The following is a 25,057-nucleotide window of genomic DNA, read 5'->3' on the forward strand; positions in this document are numbered from 1 at the left end:
TTAAATTTCGCCCTGTAGGATTACGCGCCGGATATAATATTATTTACAATGCACGCCACGTACCCGGCTGAAAGAAATACATGGGAGTCAAGACAGTTTTACCAATACGCTATTATTTAGCTTAATAGTTGATTTAAGGGGAAAATACATAACCTGGAATTCACGCTTCATTTGTTTCTGATACTCGAGAGTACAGCGTCTTGAAAAACGTAGTGTGGAAAACGACCCAAGAAACTGGTTCCCGAGACGGATGAGAACATAGATGGCAGTGCGATCAGTATCGGTGCTAATTTTCTTATGAAAGTAATGCGGCTTTGTTAGATTTTGAAATATATTATGTAGATTTGTTTGTCTTGAAAGGCGGTACGTGAATTGATGGAAACAGTTATATTTGTGGATTGATTTGCAGTCACGAAATGACATTAATTTGCAAAGAAAAGTAAAATAAAATGAATAAATAAGTAGCATGTGTGAGTAACACAAGAAACATCGCAGTGTGATTCCGAACGTCAGGTCTTGGACTGTGTATTAGAGTTTATTTTTCTATGTTATTAGAATATAAATAGTATCCTGAGAGATATTTCATATCGAGGCGACAAAGCACAAGTGTCGCTTGAAAGCGAGCAGTCGCTAATCAATGTAGCCTTTCGAACCGTAGGGACACAAGCTCTGACTGCACCGTTTCCTCAAGGAGATTTTAGACCAAAGCGACACGCGACAAACGATACGAGGATTTCACACCAAAGCGACACGGGTCCTTCGGTCTAAGGGAACTTTCGTACCGAAGCGAGACGCGACACATGTCGCTTGGAAACGAGCCAATCAAGAGCAACATTTCGTATTGTAAAGTCATGACGGGCAGCACAGGCCAGCGTTAGGTTGGTGAAATCCTCAAGCGATAAATGTCGCGTGCCGCTTTGGTGCGCAATCTCCCTAAAGCAAGACACTCATTGCATTGCGCATGCGCGAACAACAAACCACGGCAACACGTTGCAAGCTATTGAGGAAATGGCTCAGTTTGAGCGACACACAAGCGACAAAGCGACACTTGTGGTTTATCGTGTCGCCTAGATCTGTTGTTCGCACAATTAGCAGCAAACGGTTGCTAATAGACTGGAGTGTCGCTTCAAAACTGTCGCTTGTAGCTCGTCGCTTCGGTCTGAGCACCCGTGATTTTAAGGAGCTTTCCGACCGAAGTAACAAGTATAGCTCGACCACAAGGAAAAAAAACTTCCGTCCAAAGCGTTCGCGCAACTTCCCTGCCGTTATCGGTGTTCGGGGCAGTGTTGCCAGGTCAGATTTGAAAAATTCGGGAGATTGTTCCTTGGGAAACCAGAAGATCTGCTACAAAATCCGATGATCTAATAGTAGAGGATGAACGACGAGGTTTGCGATGCCTCTATTATCGCGAGGAATTTTTATGACAGGAAATGATTGATTGATTAATTGATTGATTTAGTTTATTTTACTTCGCGTTTTGTGCCTCTTGGCTAATTTGCGAAGATGAGGATGAGTGATGAAAGGATGAAATTGATGAATGGACATTCACAAACAACCGAGCCCGACCGGGATTCGAACCCGGGACCTTGGCGTCGCAGTGCGATGCTCGGCCACAGGGTCGGGCATGACAGGAAATGGTAGAAAGTTGTGTTCACAGATGAAGCTAACGTGCCGCCTTTCGTTGTCGGCGATTTTCCACAATCTTTTAAGTCGAATGCTAACAATAACAAATCAATTTGCCTCCTGCTGGTGTTCGGTGTACAGCTATCGATAGGGGTGGGCACGCGTCCTGCACCATAATGAGAAAATGTATTACGTATGTGAAATATATTTGGTGAATTAGACAGCATGTCTTCCTCAATAATTCAAGATAGCAACGCTTATGTTAGGGTGCCACACATCCTCCCCATCTCCTAGAAATACACACACACACACCCACAAACACATACATGTATAACATAATTTGCCCACGCTACGAAGTCAGTGTTTCTACCTCGTAAGGCAATGACGTTTCACTGTGTTTGTGTCACATCATCCATTTCATCAGTTTTTCATTCATCCATATTGTCGTACTTACCCGTAGAGGCACAAAAGCGATGTAAAATAACTAAAATAGAAATAGAGTTGGATAAAATACAGCCATCTAAAAATAGTAATGTAGTAAAAGTAATAAAATAATGTCCTAGCACAATTGAGTAGCGTTTGACATAATTTCACAGTTCAAACAGCACTTTTCACGGCTGAGTGGAGTTCCACTCCACATCTCCCCTCCATGTTCAAGTAAAGATGAGCAGGAAACGTGTTTTTGAGCTGGCCGTTGGATGTTCCATAGCAATAGTTTATTAAGGAATTCTCCCGAGAAATCAATAGGCCTGGCAACGCTGACGTGAGCCAGCGCGAATGTTGCTTCCCCCTGCCCTTTCCCGCACCCGCCGGCGCGATGTGCTTCTGCGCAGGTTTTTTTGCTTGTGGTTCCACTATAGCATGCGAATACGACATATGAACGTCTCGTTTGCTGTTTCGACCCTCATGCGCAATGAATGCTATTCATGGGCGGAGTTTGCACTTTTGCTTGGGGAGGGGGCGGGGGTCAGATTCTGGGAAAAGCATATGATGTACCTGACGGTTATTGAATATCCTCAAGTTTATAAGGGGTCCGGAGGTCTTCCCCCGGAAATAAAAACAAAAAAACTTAAAAACACTGAGTTCTAGGCCTTTTAGATTTGAATATGTTAAATTTCCTCGCTTAAGTAAACAAATATTAGTTAGTATATTGGTTGTCAGTTTTAAAAGAAGTAAAACAGTACGATTATTGCATTTTGCATTTCATTAATTTTTTATTGATACAATACTCGTATTACTTTAAAAAAGTTACGGTACCTACAATAGTAAGCTTCAGAAATTTTAGAAAAACTAAATGGAAAAGTTCTTTTGATGCCTCAGCAGTAACTGTTGACTCAACACAAAGTCATTTTACGTTTTTCTTTCTTCAAACTGTACACATCAATTAAATCGTCTAAGACCCGCTATTGCGGCGCAATTACCGCACATGACATCATGGCAAATGTCAAGATTTGCGGTATGGCTTCATAACAAAAATGTAGTAACTGAACTTAATCATGTTTTATTTTTTTAATCTTTTTTAAGTTGGGGGTGGGGAAGACCCCTTCAGAACTCCGCCTATGATGCTATTTTACAGTCTGGAAGTGTCTGTGTCACTAGTCATATCAGTGTAAACATCCCGTGTCCCATTGGTCTGAAAGTTTCCTTGCACTCATGTCGATAGCATTAAGGACGTTTTGTGGGGTTCCCCTTGTCGTTTCATGCAATCATCATTATCATCATTGCCGCGATTAGTTTAAAGCGGAAGAAAAGAGACAGTAAATATAAAAAATATAAATGCTTCAGTGTGTATATCTTTAAAAGAAATGATGATGATGATAATTATTATGAACCTAATTCATACACAAAAATTTAGTTACCATGAACATTCCACGCGTATTTTTTCTCCCGTATTATTAATGAAAGTATAACGATAACAGGACGTGGTCGACTGTATAGAATGTTCGTTAATATCTTCGCGACTACTGTACTAAATATCATATCAATTATCACCAGTGGCGTACGCAAGGGGCTTGAGCTTGTGAAATATTATGAAAAATGCTGTGGAAAAATTTAAATGGCCAATTTTTCAGTCAAAGATCTGGGACAATAATATTACTATTACTACTTCTACTACTACTACTACTAATAATAATAATATAATAATAATAATTTGAATTATTATTTCCATGCAGCATGGAGAAAAGCACAGCATTCCAAACACACGCGTCTTTCAGTGATGCCTTGAAAATAACCACGAGTTTATGAGGTTAGGTTAGGGTAACTATGATTTAAAAGAGAAAACAGTTGTTTTGTATCTCACTTGCAACAGTGTTCAACACACTGGCGTACGGAGGATTTTTTTTCGGGAGGGGCTGGAATAGTAAATGTGGATAGCAAATGGCTTCGATTTGGAGGGCAGGATGCATAATAAAATATTTCGTATTTTTGGAGCTTTTCAGTCTATTAAAATTGTATTCAAAGACAAAAATGGTAATCGGGATTCACTTTAAAAGAGGTTTCGCATTTACATATTTTGATTTCTTAAAGTTCTTAACGGATTTTTGTTTGAAAATTCTGATTTTATCAAAATTTCGGTAGGGGCTGGAACACCATCGGCCATCCCTCTACGTTCGCCAGTGTTCAACGAACATGTATTTTTTTGTGTGTGTGAACAATAAGAATTAACTAAATAAAGTTATTGGTACGTTGTAAGAGGCTAATGTATAGACAAAGGCTAGGCGGACAAGAATACAGTCACCAGTCCGCCTTCCCATTGTATTGTTTACCGCAGCACGTTTGAATGTCTCTCTTTAAAATGTCTCACCTTGTTGACTAGACAATTATTAAAACGACAATAAGCTTAACTATTGTAAAATGTTTTGTTGGTAAGAACATCGGGGACATTTATGCGCGGAAAAAGCCGGAAAAATTCCAACCAATTTCGGGAATCGAATCCGAATCTCCCGCGTGATTGTCACTTGTCAGACGCTCTATCGACCAGATCACCGCAGCTCCTTGGATGAGTTTCATACTTTGATTATTTCAATTTATTTTAATATATTTTCTTGTATTTATGGATCTTCTTCACCCTTGAAATGTCTCACTAGACAATTATTTCGTAACAAAGAAACAAAACAATGCTCCCAGGATTCGGTAAAAATCGAATGACTAGAAAGTAATTTCGTTCTATTGTTTTCATAAATACTATATTTATGTAGATCTCTACTACTTAATAGTAGTAGTAGTAGTATTTGTAGTATTATTAGTATTAATTCGGCTAATTAATTCATTATAAGTATTATTAATTAATTGTGATTATTATTATTTAATTAAAGTATAATAAATCAATGATAATGTGAATTTGGAAAAAAGTTTTAGAAATAACACCCCCCTTGATGAAATCCTGCGTACGCTACTGATTATCACATTCATAGAAATGCTTCATGTAAAAGATCAGACGTTACAGGGAAAACTCCATTTACTTCCATTATAAGCAGACGAATACCATGGACCGAGACCAACACCAGCGCCTCTAGCGGTATCATATTCGAGTGGAACCAGCCAGAGAGCCCAGAACCGTACCGTTTTCCACACTACGTTATTCAAGGTGCTGTACTCGCGAGTATTTTGAAGGAATTCAAATAAATGTGCACTTACTTTGTTCCAAACTATACTTCATCCCCTTTGGCTCTTCGCTAACGAGAATTGACTTGATATCGAGTTTCCTTAATCCCTATAGTTCCCACTTACTTAAGAAACAGGAACTTGATTATGCACTCTCCCGACACTAATGCTAATAATAATAATTAATAATAATAAAATTGCCAGTAAGTGGGAAATTTCACATCCCCACAGCTATGAAGATATGAAATTTTACAGCTAAGCTTCTGTTGTAAACTGAATTCACAAAGTAATAGATACACTGACATTAATTTAAACAGTAAAACAAAACAAAACAAACATGAAACGTACTAGAGAAAAAAAATATTATGTCATGGTGTAATTACAAACTGTCAATTAGAGGAAGATGTTACCATGACCTCGAAGCACGTGTCAATAGGAGATGATGACTCAAAAAAACGTGCAGGTAATGTTTGTTTCGTGCTCATTTTTTCCTGTTATCACCATCCTCTTGAAACAACAATAGGCACTGATGAGCTGACAGATAAATTGCAATTGTCAGTTGCAGAGGTACTTTTCCTTATCAAGACATTCTTCATCTGGTAACCATCTGTATACAGTTGATATATATATTTGTCTACATATTGTTGAGATTGTGTGTACATTAATAGATGAACTTTTCATAAATATCCACACGTGACACCTACGTCATAAAGAGGGTGTGTATAGTGTTGCAGCGTCTACCTATATTAGAGCCAACCCAAGACACACGCTTATTAGTTCCAAGATGGCTCGCTTCTTCGGAGCGCTGTGTTTGGCGCTGTCAGCTTTAGCAGTTTCTGGCCAGCAGTTAATATTCGAAGAAAACTTTGATGTACTAGACGAAGGGAGATGGACGCATGTTGTTTCAGTCTCTGGTAACGGTAATGGCGAGTTTCAATACTACAGAAACAACCGGCAAAACAGGTTAGTCTCAGCAATAATTTATTTCTGAAAACAATCTGTGGCGTTGTTTTGTGGAGCCTTAATTTTAAGGAAATTTCACACCGACGAAGCGACAGGCGACACGTGTCGCTTTAGGATTTCACCGATCGAATGCAGGCTTGCGCGGCCTGTTGCTATTAATTGCCTCGTTTCCAAGCAGCATATGTCGAGTGTCGCTTCTGTCTGAAATATCCCTAACAATTTAAATTTGAACGTACTTACGTTTCCAATGTACGTACAACTAGATTACAGCTATTCCATTTTCGTTTCTGTTAATCATCTTCTCTTTACCAAACCTAAGTTAATGATAACTGATTCGAAATGGTTTTCAAATCCAAGGGGTAACATAACAAACGGAAATGGTACTAATTGAAAATAGACTTGATTCAAGAAAATGTCCCGGGTTCGATATCCGGTAGAGGCGCATGGTGGTTCGCATCACACTTTAAACTGTAGGTCCAGTCCCGATTAGCCTTTCTGTGCATAAAGTTGACTTAAAACAATAACTCAAACTCAAGATAATGTTATTTTTCAGTTTGTTAGCTTACAGCCGTTAACCTCAAAATGAAAGAAAGACATTCCACGAAAAGTGGTCCTACTCCTTATAAAAAACAACAACTTTGCTACCTTTTTAAAGGTCACGCACGAAACACATTCTTTATTAATACTTTTCATGCATTCAGAATATGTCATCTTATTAATTTTTTGTTCATTTCTTAGCAGGCACCACAAGGTACTTCATAATTCTATGAAATCAGTTGATTATGAATATTTTTATCCAATGGCATGTCCAGAACGTTACATTTTATGTGTGAATGTCACACACGTAACTTGAAAGATTTGAACCAACGAGTGAGTGAGGAAGATAACCGAATAATCTATAGTCATTTCCTAATGTACAGTGGGATCCGTGAGTATTACCGTGCAAATTGTCCATCACCATGTTCGTGCACTTTATTTGACCCAATAAGAGCTTAAAGAATTAAAAGAAAACTCAGAACAAGCTGCAGACAACTTCTGCACCAGCATACATAAAATCTATCGCTTTAAAACACATAGGATGCAAGATAAAAACTATTGAAAATAGTCATGGACAATTTGCCGAGCAATATTAGAAGATCCCACTGTACATACAGGTACTGTACATACATGTGATAATCATAATTAAATATTATATGTTGGACTCAGATTGAGGAAAGAGAGTTTTAGAGGATTTTTGTTGGGAAACCTGTAGGAAGAACAACACGAAGATGGAAGGTCATTGTCAAGAGTTTTTTTTTTGAATGAAAGTGGCATGATTGAATAGATCTTGTCCACGACAGGAACAGATACGTTGCAGTGAAAATGAACCTCGGGATTTAGAAAACAGTTTTAGTTCGTTTTAGTTCTTTCTTTGCTGTAGAACGAATAAGGCTGAAATATATCTTTTGTTTTCATAGTTACGTGAGAGATGGTATCCTATACATTAAGCCCAGTTTGACAGCTGAGGAGTTGGGAAACGATTTCCTCTATCACGGAACTCTGGATCTGTCCAACGAAGGCTGCACTTCAGAATGCGTGGCGTGAGTATATTTTTACATTCATTCAAACCATACAGATATGCATTTAAAGGAAATATTTTGCATCTAAACTTATCTGCTACATAGGGGTTCTAAAACATTTACACTGGCCTACAAGTAAATCACAAATACTTTCGTTGTACAGTCACGGACACTTCTGGATTGTAAGAAACAATTGACTTTCAATAGAATCGTTACAACCCACCAAGCACTGTGCGAATTAAGATTTTTGCTTTTGAGGGGGGGGGGATGCCCACTCAGTAGCGTACTTGTGATTTCATTTTGGATGGGAGGTATAGATATGGGTATTCAAATTTTTCAAGTTCAAAGTCAACGTCCATCTAATCTACCGACAAGTTTCTTGTGAACACTTTAAAGGCTGGTTTACATTGGTCGAGTGAAAAGGGGGGGGGGAGGAGTTACTGGGACGAGTTACTGGCCTGTCTGTTCGATTCGACCCTTCTATGCCGAGTAGCTGTTTACACACTTTCTACTCGATTCCTGCAAAGTGGGATAGTGGCTGCAGTTGCTTGGTGCTATTTTGACAGAATGAACCCATGGACGTTGTTGGCGATTAAAAAACAAGCCCTGAAACAGTTTACACGCTTCTTTTTACGAGAAATTAATACAACAATGCCCGAGGACGTGTCTAGAAAGAAAATTAATTTCCTTGATTTTTCTATTTGCAATTGTTCTGTGTTGTACGAAGAACGAAGAACAAGTCTCATCTCCTGCACAAATGGCCTCATACGCCCGTAGTTTCTTTTGTTTGAAAACTATTGGATCACCTCCTATTCATGGTTGACTTTTTAATAATAAGCAAACTCACAACAATCTACGACAGCACAGGCTCTATCTCCTCAAAAAGCGTTTACATTGATCGAGTGTCCGTCGAGTTTACGCTCGAATGAAAAAATCGATGGGAGAGGAAGTATCTCCGTCGAGTCGCTGTCCTCCGTGGACAGCCACTCGACTGTCCTGACTACTGGAGCGAGTCGCTTGACGCTACTCGCTCCAGCTACTCTCCTGTCTACTCGACCAATGTAAACCAGGCTTAATACGTGTAAAATATCAGCACTATGCCATGAAAACTTAAGTGGAAAACAGCCTTCTGTTGTCTCGGCTCGGTGAGGTTGCTTAGTTGCAGAATGGTGTTCACCCTTAATCCAGAAAGCTGTACAACTATAATTGATAATAATATAAGGGAAATCTTTCATGACTTAACCATTAATGGACACGAATGATTCTTCAATTGTGTTTCTTACATAGTTAAGAAATGATATGCTTTTAATTCCATTTTCTATGAGGGGGATAAAAGCATTCCTGGCAGGGATAAAAAAAAAATCCTTTGCCGGGGATAAATGCTTTTGTGGGGGAATCTCCGGCATCGCCCCGTTAATTCGCACACTGTCACCAAGTAATGCCACGAGGTTTTCAATGCTAACATTGCCAAATACTAACAAGCAATGATTATACAATTAATAAAATTGTACTTAGATTACTTTCTTTCATTGACATTAAGTAAGAAATAACCATAATTATGTATTACATTAACAGTGTATTTTTTTAACAAGCTCATATGTCAGTATTCGAATGTATACACTGAACGGCAAAGCAAATAGTAGGCGAATTGCCCATCACCATTTTTCATTCAGTCCCCGTTCCACAAATAGAAACGTCAGTAAGCAGAGACAATATTCGCATCATATCAACAAAATTCCATATCTTAAAACAGCACAGGATGAGAACACAAGAGAAGGTAAACAGTGATGGATTAATTGCCAACTGTTATCTTTGCCGTTAACTGCAAGTGTACCAAGTATTGTTTGGCAAATTGCCCATGGGAAGGTTCATTAATTATTTTCTTGTATCCTCTGTGCATTTAAGGAAAATACTTTTACTAGCTTGTTTGGCATTTTCTTTCAATTCTTGAAGTTCTCATTAGGTAAACTAAAGTGCATGAGCATGGATGGTGATGGACAATTTGCTTGGTAATATTTATGCGTCCCACTGTACTGGTACGCATACCATAGTTTGAGAAACCCTGCCCTACGAGTAGATATTGTATTTGAGACTTGTGTTGAATTATTTACATAGTAACGAGATGCAATGTAATAATAATAATGACATGAATTTATGTTTCAGTACCGGCGGAGATGAAATCATAAACCCGGTGCAATCTGCCAAACTGGTGTCACTCAACTCATTCAGCTTCACTTACGGAAGAGTTGAAGTCAGGGCTCAAATATCGCGCGGTGATTGGCTGTGGCCAGGTAAAAATCTTCCATCTTTCATATATTTTCTCCATGTTTAGAATGTTATATGAGAGGGTCAACGAAATCCCGGGGGAGGACAGGGGGAATTCCCCCCACCAAACTTTTCCGGGGGGGGAGACTTTTTCTCCTAACAACAAGAGATAAACAATTAGTTTTGAAGTGGAATATACTTTACTGGAATAATATCGAAAACACACAAAAAGAACGAAGAACAAAGAGCCTCTAAGGACACTGAACCCAGAAATCCCCAGAACACAGAAATTAGAGTGCGCGTCAAATCTCCTGCATATGACCTTGAACGACTGAACAGCACCAGCGAATCACGGACGTGCAGCGTTGCCTAGTTCAGAAGCTGTTTCACCTCGCTACTAAATCGTGTACCTGGCGCTCGGATATAAATACATTATTTCAAGTGTCAGTAGTTCAACAGATGGAAAGATAATGAATTTGCGAGTATGTACGAAAAACAAGCGTGATTGTAGCTTATACCGTTCCCTCTGTAGAAGCAATGTTATTATAAACGTATTTGCATTGTATCCTTTTTGCTCTCCCTTCGTTCCTGTTGCATTCTGAAACTTTCCGATTAGCTAAGGGAACAGGGCACGTTCGTTCCCAGTGATGGCAGAAGAAGTTGACGAAGAGGATACCGTCATTGTTCGTTTTTTTTTTCATGTGTTTAGTGGGTGTGTGCAGCATGTCGTTGAGTAAACCAAGTGGTAGTGATGGCGAGAGAAGAGGGAAAAATACAGTGTTGTACGAAGCCAGGCACGACAGGTGATTTTTCAGGTGTACATTTTTTTTTAAAAAAAAAAAGTGTTCGAGTGACGAACAAAGAAGTAAAATTGACTTTAAGAAGTGCCAGGATCTAACATCTCAAGCGTGTGGTGTGAATCAAGCTACCGTTTCTCGGATATGTTCGGGGGCAAAACAATGTGGATCGGGGCCTGCTCCAATGTTTCAATCACCTAGACTAGAAAACACATTAATATACCGAAAAGAACGACAAATTTAGATGACTTTGAAAAAAGACGTAGTTCGTAGAACAGTCTTTGAAATTTACGATCGTGGCGAATTTTCTACTACCAAAAAGATAACGTACTCTTTACGGGACAAAATATCTTACAAAGGCTCTACAACTTCCACCTTGAGAATATTGAAAGAATTATGCAGTCCCTAATCAGGTATGTTCTTTTCTCCCATTATGTTTATTATATGTTATATTATCTAATGTTCCGTGCTCTCCGTGACAAGGCGTTTCGCTCGACCACGCTGTCTCTTTCCGTGTGAGATTTCGACATGGCACCGCTGCAGTGCGCTGCTATTGGCTATCGCCATATGCAGGAGATTTGACGCGCACTATAGTCCGACTGGTTATTTCTTCTCCATTCGTCAGCTATCGCAAAGTATATAAATATATTAATTTTATATAGGAAGCTATTATTTTTTTAATGTCTCTTAATATTTGCTCCTCCCCCCTTAGTCACGCAAATCATTGCTCATAGCATATTAAAATCTTAAATTTGCAATCGAATTTTGAATAAAGGGCAGCTGATATAATATATTGTATATTTTATAATATAATTTAATTATTGACATAAATTTAATGACATTGCAGTATATATGTATATATCAGAGGCGTATATTCGGGGCTATCAAGGCTATCTGCGAAGCCCAGACTCAGTGAATAAAATACGGAAAAAAAATATCTATCAGAAAATGTGCATAAAATTGTTCATTTCAATAAGAAGATGAACCTGATTTCTTAGAGGAGTTGGAAACATTGCCCGCTTTCTTTGAATTCGCGAGACGGCTGGCCCAGCGCCGGTGGGCAACTCCACGGCGGTGACGGGCAAGCTTGACAGGACTACCACAAAGATCACCCAATCAATGTTGCAAACCAATTTTTCCCAGTATGTAATTTCCCCTGAATCGGGGAATTGTGGAGTGAACTGTTACAGGAGAGAGAACAGGGTTGCATATGGCGGGGGAAAAACCCTCTGAACTTCCTCAACAGTCTGGGTCAATGTTGCAAACCAATTTGTCCCAGCATGTAATTTTCTCAGTAATGGGGAATTTCGAAGCCAAATTATCGCAGGCAAGGGGAAAGTGTGTCATATGGCAGGGACAAGAACATCATTGAACGCTTGCAGAGGAGTTGAAAAAGAGGTCGTTGACCTTCAAACAACTAGAGATACAGTGGGGAGTAGAGAATTGTTGGATGAGCGGGAATAGTTTATGAGTGCATCTAAAAATTACCGAAATGACAAAGACTATTTCTAGTCTAGATCGCTTTGAGTGGTCTTGATGCGTGGAATTTATTTAGAGGCAGCGTGTGAATACAGTACTGAGTGAATTGTATTTTTGTGAATGATATGTGCTGTGTTGTGTAGTGAACTGAAATGAGGGACATAATTAACAAGCTGTCTTTTCGGCTTACGAATGACGATAAGCTCCAAATCGTTGTGGGTTTTTCTTGTATGTCCACTTTATGAACAGATAAGCTAATGGGGATCGGACCTACAGTTAAAGTGGTATCTAAACCACCATGTATCGAACCCGGGACCCCTTAGTTCCAAGGCAACGACGTTACCACTGCGCCTACAAGGAGTACCCGAACTTAAAATCGTGAAAATAGGTATGTTGAAATTTTATTTTTATTCTCGTTGTACATGTCCATGTTTTATTTATGAGGTATATATTTTTAATCACAGAGTCACATCACTTCAACCCGCAACCCCAAATGAGTTAAAAAAACAAAGAACACCCCAACCAGCAAATTTTTGCCCATTCGAACACTATGATATGGCGCGATAGCGCAGGTTCTTAACCCAGTATGCGCCACTGGTATATATGGTAATCTGCAGAGATTTCTCACCCTGGGGCCAACTACAACTTCTAAGCTCAACCAAAAGTTTATCGGGCATTTTTAAATTGAGATGGTTTATGTGCGTTTACAGGGTTGGGGGGGGGGGTAAAGGTAAATGTGGTACCAAAATGGCCATGAAATAAACAAATGGGATTTTTATTAGAAGGTTGTAAAATTTTTTGAGGCAAAATCGCGTACCAACCTTAATCCGGACGGGTGTAAATGTAGTGTAATCATCACTGGCCATCACAATGTGAAACAAATGTCTTTCCAGTTTCAAGAATGGAAAATATACATAAGTATATGGATAGTGATACAATGAGATGGATGAAGGGACAATCACAAACACAGATGTACGACAAAAAAAATCCTGGCTGCAAGTCCAGGCACCAGGCCCTCGTTGGCCTGCAACGTAAAAGTTACTGGGGCATACGATGTGGAAGTGAGTTTGAATTTTGGGTGCCTTCAGCTAAGATCAGCTCTTACATCAACTCTTACACCCGCTTTAGACGAAAGCATTTTCCTTAGCATTTTTCTCAACATTTGTGCCATGACCAAAATTCTACCGTGTAAAGCGAGATATCTTATGGCATTCCTCAAGGATAGAACCCGTCCTATTTCCGTAGCATTTTTCCTAGCATAACCAATCAGAAGCGACCTCTGGATCACGAGTGCAGTTGTAATGGCGGCCGCGTGAGATGTAAACAATGCATCACTTCACACTTTTAAAACACGATAATTATTCAACCGAGAGGAATTACGCTTCGTATTAAATGGTTTTAGGTAGAGAAGCATGGCGCTGATTAAATATATACTTTACAACGTTTACTGTACACGTATGGAATAATATTTTAGTTTTTTCAATTGTAAACACCACGCACTCGCCATATGTGGTGTAACTCGACGTGCCTTTCATGCTGTATATGTTATGCATTGTAATCGCAAAAGCTAACCGACAAGTTCCATGAAATGCTTCCGTGTAAAGTACTATTTGCTATTTTTGGAAGCTTTTTACATAGCATTTATGCTAGCAAAAATGCTAAAGGAAATGCTTTCGTCTAAAACCGGCCTTAAAGTGGGAAATGTTAAATGTTACCTGGCGGATGTTTGGTCTAGCCTTGGGGTTTGCTGGGGAGATGATGGGATGCTCCTGTGGTTGAACGTGGTGGCAGTAAGACAGCTGGAAAGAGGCTCTGCAAAGAAATTGCTAGCTGAGAGCACCCCCCCCCCAAAAGCACTGCCTTTCGCGTAAGGCAATAGAGAAACCAGTTGCATGCACAGGAGGGGCTTACGTATACTTTCTTTTGTCGCCAGCCATCATTTTGCCATCTTTTCCTGCCTTTGACATTCCTTTTTTAGGAATATTGGGTCAAACGGGGACTATGACCCCACAAACATCGCACGCCACTGAGAGAAACTGTGAAACAGCTGGCCTCCGTTGTGGAGTGTTTAGCATGCCGCGCTACGACGCCAGAGGTGTTGGGTTCGAATCCCGGCCTGGTAGGCCGATCTCCCCCATAATCCTACATAGAGGTATGGAGATCTTCAATCAGTAGTGGGGTGACGTGGGGTCAGCACGTCGAACCCCCAGTCGTTATAGGAGATATCCGAGATCGGGTTACGCTACTCACTCGTAGCTTCCCAATTTCCTCACGATATGGTGGGTTGCCAGTTGCCACAGGTCCTATACACAGGCCGAGAACCCAGAGACTGAACCCATGCCGTCCCGTAGTGGGAGTCCAAAAAGCACAGCGCCTTAGACCGCACGGCCACGGAGCCATGGGAGCATAATAATACACTTCGCACGGCAACGGTGTTTTTCAGTTCCATGTGGTTGGCAACACTACTAAAACTGCGTGGCCAATTCTGGCAGGCGTGATAGAGGATGCGTCAGACTGACACGGAGACTGGGAGCCGCGGAAACCATCTGGGGGTATAGCTCAGTGGTAGAGCATTCGACTGCAGATCGAGAGGTCCCCGGTTCAAACCCGGGTGCCCCCTCGCCTCACTTTTTTTCTTCGCGATTTGCTACGAATTTTAACGATTGGCATTAGTATGTATAATTTGGATGTTAGTTTTCTAGATGATGCGAAAAAAATGTTTCAAACAACGACTGCTTCAACAACACAAAATGGGTTCCGTAAAAATTTACTTACAAAAGCAAAAACATGGCATAGGCGTACACTAATTGTCTAGCTTATTTCTAATTTATAGTTAAGACCACTATAATTTGAAAAAAAAAAAAACCTTTGAAAGGATTAGAGGGGCGCACAGGGAAGAACTTTCAAACGAAATATTCTCTCCTTCACTCCGTTCCCACACTCAATTCTCGCTACCGTCTTTATTGTGCACATCCGGTACTGACTGACTCTCACTGTTGGGAAAGTTGTTGAAATGGACAAAAACTTTTGATCCGAAAATGCTGGCCCACGGCCAGGCAAGTCTTCCTGAAAACAAGAAAAAAACCTTCACAAAGGAATTCGTCTGCCTCCTTATCTGCCAAGTGTGTTGAGTCCTTGGCTCGCAATCTTCTGGGATCGATATCGTGCCTGTGTTTATCATCTCAGAGGCGTGCCCAAGGTACAGGGGAGGATGGAATAAGCGTTTTTCTGGGGAGCCGTGGCCCAACCTGGCTTCTATTTAGTTCCGCCACTGATTATATTCTTCTACACTCGAAATGCCAGATGAGTGAATATCTGCCACAACTGTTCAAGAGTTTTTTTGTTTTTTTTTCAAACAATTCGCATTCAAATATATAGCTCTGACCTGTAGCCTGCGCTTCACACTAATTCTAGAGTTATATTTTCCCTCTGTTATTGAAGTGGAATAGTAATTAGCTGAGATTTGTTTTATTATGTAGTACACTTATTAAATTTTTTATTGTATATATTGTGTATATGTCATCTATATACTGCAATAAACTGCTGTATAATGCTTGTGTGCTGTTTTTCAGCAGTATAATCTAATACTTAAATAAATACGTATATAAACTTTGCTTGTTTTGACTCCCTTCCCGACGACTTTGCTCCCTTCGTCCCCCTTCTCTACAGAGAGAGAGAGAGAGAGAGAGAGAGAGAGAGAGAGAGAGAGAGAGAGAGAGAGAGAGAGTGAAGGGTAGCTGTCGCTGTAATAATGGGTACGGTTCAAATTACAACAGCCCAAAGATGGTATAATTTAATATGTATAACTTATTGTTGCTATTTATTTACGATTAATAAACACTTTAAAATTATAACCAATAAAACTTTTATCTCCAAACAATTTGCGTACTTGCGTGCAAATATTGGATGAATGCAGGCCGATATTAATTACATTCACCATAACTACGTGTATTGTTTTTACATTAACTTTCTTAGAGCTGGGCTTGCATTCAAAACACTCACTTGTGTGTGTGTACGGTCACCGGAAAAAAACGGGAAACCTAGATTCTGAAATACACACTTCCCTGCAAGGTGTTACGCGTGTTGCCTAACTTTACGGCGGTGGTAGAAGTTGCCATTGAAAATTTGCTATTAAAATCCACTTATCGCCGTTGCAGGGACCCGAGTATTTTAGGATCGAGGTGCCCCATTTTTATTAGCGGTGAATGTACGTGTTATTAATGTAACTTTCAGAATCTTTTCAACCAATGTAGGATTTTTATCAAATACGAGATGTTGTTTATTTGATTATATAATTAATGCAAAATTATTACTAAACCAATAGGAGTTAATCTCTCCTTTCTTTATACGGCCATGTTTATAAACCCACCATATACACCAGATAGGTCACTGTCCATATTTTAATTCCCTTGGAAAATGTGGTTAGTATATCTGAATAAATCCCTTGCAGCTATCTGGTTAATGCCTGCTGACAACGCGTACGGAGGGTGGCCAGCGTCCGGTGAGATAGACCTGATGGAGAGCAGAGGGAACGAGAACTATGGCGGCCTGGGAATCCAGTACTATGGCTCCACCCTCCACTGGGGCCCCCGCTGGCCTTACAACGGCTACCCACAGACGCATTGGGAGAAGTAAGTACTGTTGTAAGTGTGGTTGTACTGGCTCTGTCCGAAAGGTGCAAAGTACATACTTGTGTATGGTTTTGACGGAAGTGACGACACCTAGTACAGTTCGAAAGCGCCAAGAACAGAAGCACGCAAGTACGCAGCTCTCACCACAGATGCTTGGTGACTAGGTCACGTGATATCCACACTCGTTGTTCATTTGTTTTGAATCGCGGAGATAGAAAGCCAGCAAACGGGTTAAATATACGTTATGGGTCAGTAAGTTGTTGGTTAAAGTTCTTGTAACATGTGGAAATGTATGTGTACGAACATTTGAAAATGCTATGTGATTTTAATGGTGAAAAACAAGTGTTTAAATGGCGAGGAAAACAAGGAGTTCTCAGTTTTATCTCCTGATCGTATTTGGCGCTGCAGTCGAAGTACAATTCGAAAGACTTTCACTTCCAGTCCACGACTTGCAGACCGCACTGCGAGACCATACTCGGAGGATGCTCGCTTCAAGTACGGTCTTGCACCTTTCGGACACGGCCACTGTTATGTAGAAGGACCAGTGGCCAGTGTTTGCCCCGCACTATGCTTGTCTACCAAGAAAAAGTAAACTCTCCTTGTCCCCCCAGTTTTGGGACCCAATCGCCGCTACTGAGAAGGACTAATATGTAGCTTTAGTAAACGAGGTTTTATGACGACTAAGACTAACTATAACTACATCTTTATTGCCGCACAAGTGAATTGCTGTCACTCCATGTTATTACTTATTATTTATTTATTTATTCCAAGTTTCAGATACAGCACTTTTAAGGCCATTTTACACTGAAAACTCTAACAAATAACAAGTCAAGTTGGTTTTAGGTAAAAACAAGAAAGGTTAAATATAAACATAAGGCATAAACAAGGAAACAAACAAAGATTTACATATTCATTTTTAGGGATGATCGGAAAATACTTTCAGGGGCAAAAATGTCTATATTTGTGGGTAGTTTATTGTAGAACTGTGGCAGCCTGTGGAACAGAGAGCGCTGTATAAGGGAAAGCCTAGCGGTAGAGTTGTGGAACAATTCAGTGTTTCGGGTCGATCGAGGGGGAACTCTGAAGTTGAATTCTGGAAGCAGAAATTCAGATCTTAATTTTCCATTGATGATTTTATAGAAACATTTCATATCGGCCATATCGCGTCGGGTCTGCAGTAACTGGATGTTCAAAGTAGTCAGAATATCAGGTTACTTTACATGAAAGTGCCCTACTAACAAATTAGCCAACAGCATTTTGGAAATGTCCAAAATATAACAAATTACAAACACATTTTAAATTGTACATAGACTCTCAAGGACACTTTACTCTTTGTTAGCATACAATAGCATCAGGAGGCCATATTGAGGGGGCAAAAGTGAAAAAATGAGGTGCCCCTTCCCCCCTAATCGCCGCCACTGATAAAAAGTAAAGTTTGTTTTAAATTCATTTTATGCCCAGACAGGCTAATCGGGACTGGATATACAATTTAAAGTGCAATGAGCCTTCACCGGGAATCGAACAGGGACGCTTTTGATTGGAGGGCTGACATCGTTAGCTACCGCACTATCAGGGAACCCTGCGGATAGTATAAGAAAGTATCCGCGAGTCGTCTATACGAAAGTTTCAAGGATAATCGCTATCCTTGGTATCTAAAAATAAGAGATTCATTGCACCATGCACGGAACGTCATTGAATTTAACAGGCTAAAGGTAAAAAAAAAATAACAAGGTAATCATCATTTAGCTTCTCCATCTTCAGACTCGCACACAATGTTGCGAAACTTACAGTGCATTCATTCCGTTATGAATGTCGCACTGAAACGTGTCTTTCAAATAGCTTGGGAAATTATCCAAAATATCAAACAAGCTGTAATAAATCGAAACTTATCAAACACTTTATCCAAGGGCAACCGCAAAGAGGGGATATCTGAGAAACGTTTATGTAATGTCGAATGGTAAAATTGTTGTTTATAATAAATAATATTGTTTGGTGTGACTTACACGCTGTAAGTGACATCATTGTCCAACAAAATAACGAGGGGACGTTTCCCTCAGAGGCATTATATTTTAGTTGACTGCCGTAACGGAAAAAAATTTAGTCGGGATGGGATTGGGAAGGGGGATTTTTTAGAATCCCGACGTTCGGGACTGAAAAATATCGCCATTTCCCAAAACCAGGTTTGGACATTCTCGGACCGGAAAACTTTCGAAATATCCCGACGCGATGAAAATCTCGAATTCTACACACTATTTACTACTAAAGTGATTGTTTTTGCTCCTCTGTAATAAAAACTATTAATTTTAAGAAATTTTAGACGCTTATAGTGCAGAAAGTACCAATAAGTAATCACCTTAACATACAAGGAATTTCTCGACTCTTGGGGATCCAGAAAAGTCTGGAAATAATTTCCCGGAGTCGGGATCGATTACGGCCCGTTTCGCCTTATTGCGTTTTCACTCCCCCAATACAATTTCGCGTGATTTATGTGACACTAACTTTCTAAGGCGAAACGGGACATCCCATTTCGCCTTACACACAAACCTAACCTAACCTAACCTAAAAATTTTTCTTACAAATGTCAGGATAGATAGTACCAAAATTACTAATACAGTTATTATAAATCCGTTTACATAATAAAAAAAAGTATATATATATCAATGTAGCATGGTGTTTTATTACATTAATAATAATGACCCTTCATGTCGATAACATTCCCTGGTGGGAAATGAGATGTCCCGTTTCGCCTTACGAAGTTCGTGTCACATAAATAATTTGAAATTGTATTGGGGGAGGTGAAAATGGGATAAGGCGAAACGGGAGGACACGGTCGGGACCTGGCCTTGTCAATTCGCGAGCCGTCATTTTCAATTACTTTTTGACAGTACCCCACAGCGTGTAAAAGCGGTCTCTGTTTGATATCGTACATTATGAGTTTTCGTTTAAAGTCCGCTTTATGCACAGATAGGCTAATCGGGACTAGACCTACTTTTTAAGGTGGGATCCGAACCATTATGTGCCTCCACCGGGTATCATTACAAGGCGATCGACCATCGTGGAAAAAGTACAAAAAAGACAAAGAACTGTTCATCAACAAAGTAATGGATATTTATTGAAAGGAAGCAAGGCGACTCGAGTTTCTATTTAAATACTGTATTATAGTTTGAACGTATCAACAGCGCCAAGGTATTTTCAATTTAATTAAATGTCAATTTTGTGGAATCTTAATCTGCCGCCCCAACCCCACCCTAGAAAAATCCTGCGGGCAGGCTTGACTGTATTTGCTCATATATCATAGTTGAACCAAATAAATTAATATCAGCATCCACGAGTCTACGGTAAGCTCAATCTTTATTGTTATGCATGTGTAACACTACGCAGTATATTCTATACTCCTCAAAAATCCAATCTGTACAATATCCATATTAATCACAGTAAATGAAATTAATGAAAATATCTTCACGTCACGATATACTTGTCTCTGCGATTCTAAACTGTCCAGTACGAAAACCAAGTACAGAAGAATGATTGCACTTATTACATACATTTCCTCATGATAGAAGAAGGAACTTCACCATTTGCAGAGAAGTTCATAAGTCACGAACATTGAACAACATTTATAACTACGGAAGCACAATCTAAATATTAGAATGCGTTCATAATGATATTATAAATTAAAATTACTTTGAGATATAACTGGGTATATCGTTCAATTGTTTACACAAATTGTTCCATCTGCAACGTACCCTATTATTCACCACAGTCGTGTATAATATAATAATTTTCCTTCTTTCAGGCAGCTCTCCGGCAGTGACTGGGGAAGAGATTTTCATGTCTATGGCATGGAATGGACTGACACCACAATCACTTTCACTGTCGATGGCGAACAGATCGGAAGTGTAACACCACCTGCTGGTGGATTCTGGGAACTAGGTGGCTTCGAAAACGACCCTGGCGGTGCCAACCCGTGGGCTGGAGGGGCACGAATCGCTCCTTTTGATAAGAACGTAAGTCTGTTCACCTTTCAAAAATTTACACATTCTAACAGGATACTAAGTTTAGTCATTTACGAGGGATGTGAACGTGAGTTCTGTCTGACAGTTATGTAGGGGAGACCGGGGGGAGTTTGCCCATAGTCCATTTTATTTTATTTCCACCAGTCAAGAGTTGGCAACATTGCAGGTTACTGTGAATATGTGTCATCTCTAGAACCAACTCACAACTAAGAAGTTGAGTGTCTTGTTCACAAAGTTTCTAGTGCATGACAAATAACATCAATTCTTACTTGCGAAGTAAATTTTCTCAACTCTATATTCTTTCTTATACGTTTTCAAAGTAAGTAAGCACATAGTTTATGCTAAGGCTATCCAGAAGACTATGGTAAATTGTACCGATACTACATTCGGATACTTCGTTAAACTGCAATGTTTAGGAGCGGAATGACCAGAAAGTCCAATATGGCGATCGGTGTGAGTTGACAATAGGAAGGAAGGGGCTAGTTGACAATACTGTAGGCCTATTGAGAAAATTGTTCTTCAATTAATTGTTTCATCACAAACATCTTAGCAGATAGACACAGATACTGCATTTGTATGTGATATAACAATAAAAATAAACACTGGGCAAAAAATTCAGTAAACACTTTTGTAAACTTTTTTTTTAAAAGTTTGGAACATGTTATACTGTTAATTTAAAAACATTTTTGTAATCCGTAATTTTTAAGGCAGTATATTTTTTTTAAATAAAATATTCCAAGCCATGTACGGGGTAGAATTACACATAGTCAACTCACCCTATATACGGGGTGAATTGATAATATTGACACGCTTCGAAAAAACAAGCAACAACTTCACAAGTTTTAGCATCATGGTGTAATAAAAATTCACAGTGGTCAAGAAAACTACAGGTATTGCTCGTAGCATTTCATTAATAGTAGATAGTAATTTTTAAGAGCTGCAGAAATTTAAACATAAAAACATGCTCAACTCACACCGGTCTTCCCTACTTTCAAGTGTTCCCGCAGTAAGTATGCGTGAAAGTGAATAAATTTAGTTAATCAGAAATTTCATGTCGTGCTGAGCGCTTGACTCACGATCTCGTCACTGAAAGATCTTATGTTCGAGTCCTGGCGCGAAAATGGGTTCTCCTTTGTTAAGTGTTCCCGTCTGTTTCAGCATACCATAACTTCCTATCTCACACCTGACCTAAAGGGAAACAAAAGCGTCAGAGGAAAAATACAAATTCAGAAATTTAATAAAGGGTGGTTGTCTTCTGTTTGGCAGCTCCATTCTTCCTCTTTCAGAAATATTAAGGTCACTGAGCCCCTTGCCAGTGCCATCTTGGACCTGCCACTGCAAATGCGATTATTTTACAGTTAATGATGAAAGTATTAAAGTACGAAGAATTGAGTTCCACTCTTTTGTTATTTCAATCTTACAAAACGCTTATGATTTCTTACGAATATGAAACACTTCGATATAATTTCTCACAAAATGACTCATGTGGGGCGATATAAAACAAGCACTCGTTTAACTAGTTGTAATAACTGGCAGTTTCAAAACTTGGGAAGATTGTAAATTTCGTGATACGGTGTTCCAAAGAGAAAAAAGAAAAAAAAAACCGCTGTAAAATTCGTTCTTATTTCCGTGAAAAATCGTCTGCATACTTATAGCAGTATATGCATCAAAGCAGCCTCGAACTCTATTCAAGTTCAGAAAATACAATGTAATTGAAAAGGTAAATACATATATTTCACGACATATACATGCTAAAATTACAAAAGATATGCTAGAATAATTATTTCTTCCAAGTCAGCCATATTGAGTTGTTATCAAATGTAGAACTTGTGACGTCATATTCAACTGGTGTCCATATTGAGTCTTGTATCACTTCGCACACTGGGGGACAGGGGGGGTTTCCCCCCCACCAACAACCTTGTCCTAAAACATTCCCCTACCAAAATTTCCGGGGGGGGGAGTTTTTGTTATAATACACAAGGTAAGCAATTAGTTTTGACTTCATATGTCCTTTACTAAGAATAATATACTAAACAGGATGGTAGTAATTTCTTTTTCAAGAAATCATTAACAGATCTACACCAATAACAATATAAGCTCAATAAAAGTAAAAGAAGAATGCAAAATAAATAAAACTATGAAATCTAGTTGATTTATGTTAACAGAAAAAAAAAACTTATACATAATAGGACTATTCCATCTCTATTATAATTTATTGGCATCTTTAACCAATTAGGAATTAGTTTGTTACTTTATAAATATCTGATATATTGTATAATAAATCAATTCCTTTGTATGTATATAATAATAATAATGCCTTTTTTAATATTTAGTAATTTTATTTTATTTTCAATAACATTATTAAATTCAAGTACTTAGGAGTAATACTACCTGTGGTAATACTAACAAATGAAAATGATATTAAAAAGGAAATAAAAAGCAGGCTTAATTCAGGAAATGCATGTTACTTTTCTCATCATAAACTTTTGTCTTCTCGTTTAATATCTAAGAAACTAAAAGTTAAAATATACAAAACGGTAATTTTGCCTGTATTAGTGTTATATGGATGGAAAACTTGGCCCCTTACATTGAAAGAGGAACATAAATTGAGAGTATTTGAAAATAAGATCCTTAGGAAAATGTTTGGGCCTAAAAGGGATGAGGAGACAGGTGAGTGGAGAAGGTTACATAATTTAGAAGTACATAATTTGTATTCATGTCCAGCTATTATTAGAATGATTAAATGAAGAACACTTAGGTGGGCAGGGCATGTGGCTCGAATGGGAGAGGAAAGAAGAGTTCACAGGATTCTTGTTGGGAAACCTGATGGTAAGAGACCAGTAGGAAGACCAAGACGATGATGAAGGGATAACGTTGAGATGGACCTAAAGGAAATTGGTAGGGATGGAAAAGAGTATATAGATCTTGCTCAGGATAGAGACATATGGAAGGTCTGTGTTGCTGCAGCCATGAACCTTCGGGTTTAAGAAGGCTAGAGAGTTAGTTAGTTATAACTAGGGTTAGGATTTTTATGACCTAAAAATCACCAAAATAAGCAAATTAAAATATGCTCTTATGACCTAAAATTTTACAAAATATGCACTATAATTTGAAAAATATGCCCTTATAACTGGACTGTTTCAAACATCAATATCTAAATGCTGAGATATTTTCACATATGTACTATTTTTAGCTCACTTTATGCGCCCTGAGTTGCAATGCACAATGAATACTTTCTATAAATTTTCAAATAAAAATGAAAAAGATTTTGCTACAGTCCAAAAAAAAAACCTCTAGTAAACATGGGAGTAAGAACGAATGCACTTCTGAAATGACTGTACATTTCTTGAAAATGCAAATATGCTGAATGTGACCGAAAATCCATCAAAATATGCTGTATCACGCAAAAATGGCCAAATATGCCAAAATATGGCCTTAGAAACCGCCTTAACTTAGTTTCTTCATAATATGAATTTCTATATGTTTGGGGAACACACCACCCTTACCAAAAAGAATATGCTAAGTCATGAAAATCCTAGTCCTAGTTATAACATTATAAGTATGTATATAATAATTAATTTATATATATATATATATATATATATTTGTGCGCGTGCGTGCGTGTGTAGATTAAGATCTTCCTCACCCCAACCAGTCTAAATGATTTTGCACCCTGCTTCCCCCTAACAATTTCAAGGAAACTAAACATTGATCCATGAGTGAAAATGGAATTATCAACTTGTTGCTACAGAACATGAATTTTATACACTAATTTTGCTCTTTCAGTTTTACTTCATTTTGAACGTGGCCGCCGGCGGTACCTTCTTCCCGGATGGTGTCGCCAATGTCCCCTGCGGGAAACCATGGTCTGGAGGTTCCCCCCACCCCAAGAGAGACTTCTGGGAGGACCATGACTGCTGGTATGGAACGTGGCATGCAGGAACAGAAGATTCCGCCATGAAGATCGACTACGTCCGAGTATGGTCTCTCTAAACAGAAGAAGCTTCAATATTTTGTACACACTATTATTTTATTTTTTTTAAAATTCGGATTCCGTATTTAGTTTGATTCTGTATCGAAACTCATCATGTTAATCAGTTAATAAATTAATTGCTCAA

At 38.9% G+C, this 25,057-nt stretch overlaps 1 protein-coding gene and 1 non-coding gene across 2 annotated transcripts; both read left to right on the forward strand.

The window, feature by feature from the left end:
- Positions 1-5,825: 5,825 nt before the first annotated feature.
- On the forward strand, positions 5,826-25,057 carry LOC145989202 (beta-1,3-glucan-binding protein-like). Its single transcript, XM_083124503.1, has 6 exons — positions 5,826-6,192; positions 7,650-7,772; positions 9,915-10,042; positions 16,743-16,923; positions 20,720-20,930; positions 24,726-25,057. The coding sequence occupies exons 1-6, from the start codon at positions 6,014-6,016 to the stop codon at positions 24,930-24,932; spliced, it is 1,029 nt and encodes a 342-aa protein (XP_082980629.1). The 5' UTR covers positions 5,826-6,013; the 3' UTR covers positions 24,933-25,057.
- TRNAC-GCA (transfer RNA cysteine (anticodon GCA)) lies at positions 14,841-14,912 on the forward strand. Its single transcript has one exon. It is a non-coding gene; the product is annotated as a tRNA-Cys (tRNA).

Source organism: Lepisma saccharinum, chromosome 6, assembly GCF_977018435.1.
Source record: "Lepisma saccharinum chromosome 6, izLepSacc3.1, whole genome shotgun sequence".
Taxonomy (NCBI): Eukaryota; Metazoa; Arthropoda; class Insecta; order Zygentoma; family Lepismatidae; genus Lepisma; species Lepisma saccharinum.